The sequence below is a fragment of the Prunus mume genome, linkage group LG6 (assembly GCF_029339155.1).
Source record: "Prunus mume cultivar Tortuosa linkage group LG6, ASM2933915v1, whole genome shotgun sequence".
Taxonomy (NCBI): domain Eukaryota; kingdom Viridiplantae; phylum Streptophyta; class Magnoliopsida; order Rosales; family Rosaceae; genus Prunus; species Prunus mume.
This window is the reverse complement of record NC_142703.1, coordinates 11,731,665-11,737,388: the sequence shown is the minus strand read 5'-3', so window position 1 is coordinate 11,737,388 and position 5,724 is coordinate 11,731,665. Positions and strand designations below refer to the sequence as shown.

General features: G+C 39.2%; 1 protein-coding gene and 1 pseudogene across 1 annotated transcript; one reads left to right on the top strand and one right to left on the bottom strand.

Annotated features, from left to right (window-relative positions):
• Positions 1-54: 54 nt before the first annotated feature.
• Positions 55-1,213, bottom strand: LOC103334628 (uncharacterized). The gene has a single exon (XM_008237602.3). The coding sequence runs from the start codon at positions 1,028-1,030 to the stop codon at positions 593-595; it is 438 nt and encodes a 145-aa protein (XP_008235824.1). The 5' UTR covers positions 1,031-1,213; the 3' UTR covers positions 55-592.
• A 2,215-nt stretch (positions 1,214-3,428) lies between these two features.
• Positions 3,429-5,724, top strand: LOC107881329 (pentatricopeptide repeat-containing protein At4g32430, mitochondrial pseudogene; annotated as a pseudogene).

Here is a 5,724-nt window from a genome sequence, read left to right as displayed (position 1 = left end):
TTGTAATAGTCATTGAGGGATTGAATTAAGCAAGACATCAAGGAAGAAGGAAGAGGACCTAATTATAAATATTTCATTACTAGCAATTAACTAGCACATAAAGATCCACTTATACAAATAATGGAACCTGCAAAAAAACAATTGCTTTCAATTAAAAAATAATAATAATAACAACCATATTGGAGTATTTACTAATCAATAAATTGCTCTCTTTCTCTCTCTCTCTCTCTCTCTCTCTCTCTCTCTTTCTCTCTCTAACCATCCCATGAACCTCTGGTAAATGATGAGCAGCAAGCAAACCCTGCAATTCCCATTGCTGATTGTTGGAATATTAGTGCCCCCATCACCTCAATTTGCCACAAATTGCAGAGAAATCTGACCACCATTAATGAACCACCTTCTTCCACAGCAAGCCCACATGACAGATAATAGAACAACAACAACAGCAACAACAACATTAACCTATCTAATTACAATGGTATAATGATCTTCATGCAGGAACATGAACAAGAACATTAACAAGTACACTTCTGATCCATAAAGGCCCGACCTTTGTTGATTAATTTCACAAACCAACACTTACCCATTAATCTCAGCCAAGCATTTTCTTGGTTTTGGTTCTCCCGTCATCAAAATTGTACCTATAAGTTTGAGGAAGGCTGCCAACATCAGAACCCACGAGCCTCTTGAGCTCTGACCTGACCTTGTAGAACACATGCCTCCAGCTTCCTCTGTTGTCAGAGCCAAGAACTTTAGTCTCCTCCTCGTTCATCTCCAGATCTTGAGCAAAGATGGGTTTTCTGGAGAGGATCCAAGTCCAGCCCCAGAGCCACCATTTTCTTATGGACCCTCCTGCATACTCTCCCATGGCGGAAACCGATTTAGATCTGCTCAAGGCCCATGATGTTGCAGGGGATGAGATGGGCTGGAGCTTGAGGGAGAGAGAAGAGAGCCTCCTGCGCAGGCCTGGCTGCTCTGTTAATGGATCTTGAAGGCCTTGTGAGACTGGGAGTGATTGGCTTGCGGGCATGGTTGGAAAATCTGAAGCAAGTTGCTGTTGCTGTTGGCTCTGTTTTGAAAGCTCTGCAAAATTTGAGCTCAAGAAGAAAAAAGAGGAAAACAGAGAGAAGAGAATGATGAAATGTGTGTTTTGGGTTTTGCGTTGTGTTTTTGTTTTGTTTTTAGAAGAAGGTGGTGAGGTGAAATGTAGCGTTCACAGCTTCATTACAGGCTGTTCTTATTCGTGTTGTGGGGGGCCCTGTGAGGTGGTGGGGGTCCATGGAGTTCTAATTCTCTGCATTTACAGCATTTTCTCCTCTGTGATGGGCGACAAGGTGTGGAGTTTCTCATAATCTTTTAGAATTTATTATACTTTTCGCGATAATTTGAGGTCTTAATTTGGTTTTGAGTCCAAAAAAGTAAACAAGAAGTTCTTAATTTGGGTGATGATTGGGAAAATTTTCAATTTAGCTGGAGGCAATCATGCCTTCTTCTTTAAATTAGGCTTGTTTCTGGGTCCATGTAAATTCGTTCATTTACCATAAAAACGGGTTTTGCAAATATAGTGAGTATTTGTTTACAGCTGGTCAAGAATAAGTATCAACTAACTCCTTTAATTAGACGTGAAGGAATAAAACTATTTGTATTATATTTACCGATACGTGTTCTAATATCGTATTTCTTAAAAGAAAGAATTCATCTATTTAACTCATCACAAATATATATTATTTTTGCGTTCTCGCATCATGTGAGCAGAAACTTGAGACCTACTCTTATTAAACAAAGACAACTACTACTAAATCGAAGACTAGTTAATGATAGTTTACTATAGTTTGAACGAATTCACAACATTACATTTACATGACACATTGTGTTACGGTTCAACAATATATTGAGGGGTTGTTGCATACCAATCATTGTGATGATGCAGTCATCATTGTTAAATCATAATATACATCGACATCTTAAGTTACTACAAAAGATATGAGCCAATTTTTGGCCTGTGATGGTAAATTGATATTAAAAAATTGAAGGGAAGAGAATCACGATAACTTGGGAGTTAGAGTGGGGAAGGAGGCAGAAAGAGCCATTTCTCACTTTGGCCCCGGAAACGTGGGGAGAAGGTATCTAAGTACATAGTATAGGGAGGAGCCAGAGTGTGACTGCAGGGACCACCCTTGAGTTGTCGGTTGTAAAGTCTGGATCTGCGGATTACAAAATTATATTCATTCCCATTAGTTCCCTCCCTCCTTCCCTAATACATTGCTTACATTGTTGTTTAGTAAGTAAAACATGTTGTTTAATGAATAAGTAATAACCTGCATTATGCTAATATCATATTCGTATAAAAACACGATACTTGTTTATATTGTGATTTTACTTCAAGATTATCTATTTGGTGAATAAGTCGGTAGTGGAAGTTTTTGTCATTGCAAGGAAGGATGGGAATGGGAGCTTTGTATCTTTATTTTTCATATGAGATGAGAAGGAATAAGTTATAAAGACGTAACATTATTGATTTTGTTATGTGATCACAAATTCAAGAAAATGAAATGCAATGGATGTGTCTAAATAAACCCAAAAAGTTACTCAATACACTCATCATGACCAACATCACTTCCATCTCAAATATCGGTATCGCTCTGATCTCATAGATGGGATGTTGAACATGACTAGGCATCACCTCCATTTCAGATATTGGTATCGCTCCGATCTCAAATATCGGGACTAGCCATCCTTGGGTAGGTTTTTAATTTTATATATAGTTTGATCTATACACCCAAGGGCAAAAGAGCAGGGTTGTCAAGTGCAATGAGAAAAAGGTTGTCATTGGGTTTAGTTTATAATTACGATGGATACATTTTAGAAAGTAAATTCTTACAGAAGCAATTTTACATTATGAAATTCAAGATTCTTTTATCCCCAAAATGTTGGTGGATCCCTATTTTTTGTTGTTGTATTTATGGGTTTAACCCGCATTATTTATTATAAATAAAATCCATTTTTTATTCTTGTCAAATGGACTAATAGCTGGAAATCATTAGAATGAGAGGTATAAGAAAGAATTTAAATTATCATTCCCCTAGTATAAAAAAAAAAAAATTGAAGAAATAACTCTATCCTAATTAGTTAAAGTGGTATTTTAAAATAACATGACAAAATTGTATAGTTAAATAGTATAGCCGGGCGGCTATACTATTTAAATATATTATTTTAACGGTTTAGCCGTTCGGCTATACTATCAAATATTTTCAAGGTATAGGCGCTTGGCGATACTGTTTAAATATATTATTTTCAATGTATAGCCGCGCGGCTATATTCATATTCGAACATTTTAACGGAATAGCCGTCCGGCTGTACCCGTTAAATATATTCGAATTGCTAGTGCAAGCTTCGTCTGTCTTCATTTGGAACAAAAATGAGGCGGCCAGACCCGCCCAGGCCGCCTAGGCTCCGGCTAGACCCACCAGCACCGCCTAGAACCGCCCAGGCAGCCTAGGCACCGCCTAGATCGGCCCAGGCCGCCTAGACCAGCTCAGGCCGCCTAGATCCGCCCAGGCCGCCTGACTCCCTTATAGCATCAGAGTTGTTATCTTAGTGGAGATTTCAATAGCTGAATGACATTTGATGGTTTTCGTAGAGAGAGTCCAATCCAATCCAATCAACGCAGCAGCCGAAACGAAAAAATAAAAAATAAAAAATCGAAGCTTGAGATGCGAGTGCAACTTCAACTACATTTGTCTCATAACATCGATGAAAATACCGTTGCCCTTGCTATCAAGGCCTGTCAAGAGGACCCCAAACCCGGATGCCAAATTCACGGGTCTGCAGTTTCTTCTGGGTTTGCTTCGTATACTACGGTTTCAAATTCTTTGATGAGTATGTACACCAAAGCTGGACAGTTTGATGGTCCCTTACTTATCTTTGAGACTATGTGCTATACTGATATAGTTTCTTGGAATACTATTCTTTGGGGGTTTCGAACAAGTGAGGGTGCATTGAATTTTTCTCTTAGGATGAATTTTAATGGAGTTGTTTTTTATCCAGTGACTTATACTACGATTCTTGCTTTTTGTGCGGATCATGAAGATTTTCTATTTGGATTACAACTGCATTCTCTTATATTTAAGTCTGGTTTAGATGGTGAAGTTTTTGTTGGAAATGCACTTATAAGTATGTATTCGAGGTAGAGGCGGTTAATAGAAGTTTTTGTTGGAATGTGTTTGATGAAATGGCGAATGAGGATCTGGTTTCATGGAATGCAATACTATCAGGTTATTCTCAAGAGGGAAATCATGGGCTTGAGGCGATTTTTGCCTTTATTGAGATGGTGGGAGAAGGGATGGGGTTAGATCATGTCTCATTTACTAGTGCAGTTTCAGCTTGCTGTCATGAAATGAATTTAGAACTTGGGAAACAGATACATGGCTTGACAATTAAATCAGGATATGGAAGTCATGTTTCAGTTTGTAATGTATTGATCGCGACATATTCAAAGTGTGAGGTTACTGGAGATGCAAAATTAGTCTTTCAGTGCATGAATGATCGCAACGTAGTGTCTTGGACAACTATGATTTCCATAGACGAAGAAGATGCCATTGCTCTATTTAATGAGATGAGATTGGATGGAGTATATCCAAATGATGTTGCATTTGTTGGACTATCCATGCTATATCAATTGGGAAGTTGTTGGAGGAAGGCGAAATGATTCACGGGTTTTGCATAAAGACTGGCTTTTTATCAAAGCATAATGTTCGCAACAGCTTGGGTATGCTAAGTTTGAGTCCATGCATGACTCCAACAAAGTAATTGAGGAGTTAAACTGCAGAGAAATCATATCGTGGAATGCTTTGATTTCAGGGTATGCTCAGAACGGGCTGTGTCAAGATGCACTAAAAACATTTTTGGTAGCAACTATGGAGTCGGAGCCAAAAAATTACACATTTGGTAGTGTCTTGAGTGCAATTGGTGATGCTCAGGATATTTCTCTGAAATATGGCCAATGATGCCACTCTTCCTTGATCAAACTTGGATTAGTGACTGGCCCAATTATCGCAGGTGCTCTTCTTGATATGTATGCAAAGCGAGGAAGCATTTGTGAGTCCAAAAGAGTTTTCAGTGAGACGCCTCATAAAAGTCAGTTTGCTTGGACTGCAATAATATCCGCATATGCTGGGCCGTCACCTCTTTCATTCAATGGTGAAAGACTATATCATATTGAACCATCTCCTCAACATTGTTCAAGTATGGTGGACATGTTGGGACGTGCAGGGAAATTGGAGGAAGCAGAGGAATTGATGAGTTAGATCCCTGGACAGCCAGGGGTTTTGTGGTTGCAAAGCCAGCTTGGGGCTTGCAGGATCCATGGGAATGTGGAGATGGCGGAGAGAGTAGCCGATACATTGATGAGATTGGAACCAATGGAAACGGGTTCTTTTTTGTTGATGGTCAACTTGTATGCTGAGAAAGGGGACTGGGAAATGGATGAGAGATAAAGGAGTGAGAAAGGAAGTGGGATATAGTTGGGTGGATACTGGTGATGCTGATGGTTCCCTGTGTCTGCATCATGCATGGGTTTTCATCAGGTGATACATCCCACCCACAGAGTCTGGGGATATATGTAGAATGGCAAAATGTCTAGGATTAGAGATGAAGATTTTGAGAGAGAACACGTGGGAGACAAAATCACTGAAAATGGACTCCTTCTCAAGGCCCTCACTTTGA

Bases quoted from the DNA above. Each gene is read 5' to 3' on its own strand.
- LOC103334628 (XM_008237602.3), bottom strand. From the start codon at position 1,030: ATGCCCGCAAGCCAATCACTCCCAGTCTCACAAGGCCTTCAAGATCCA.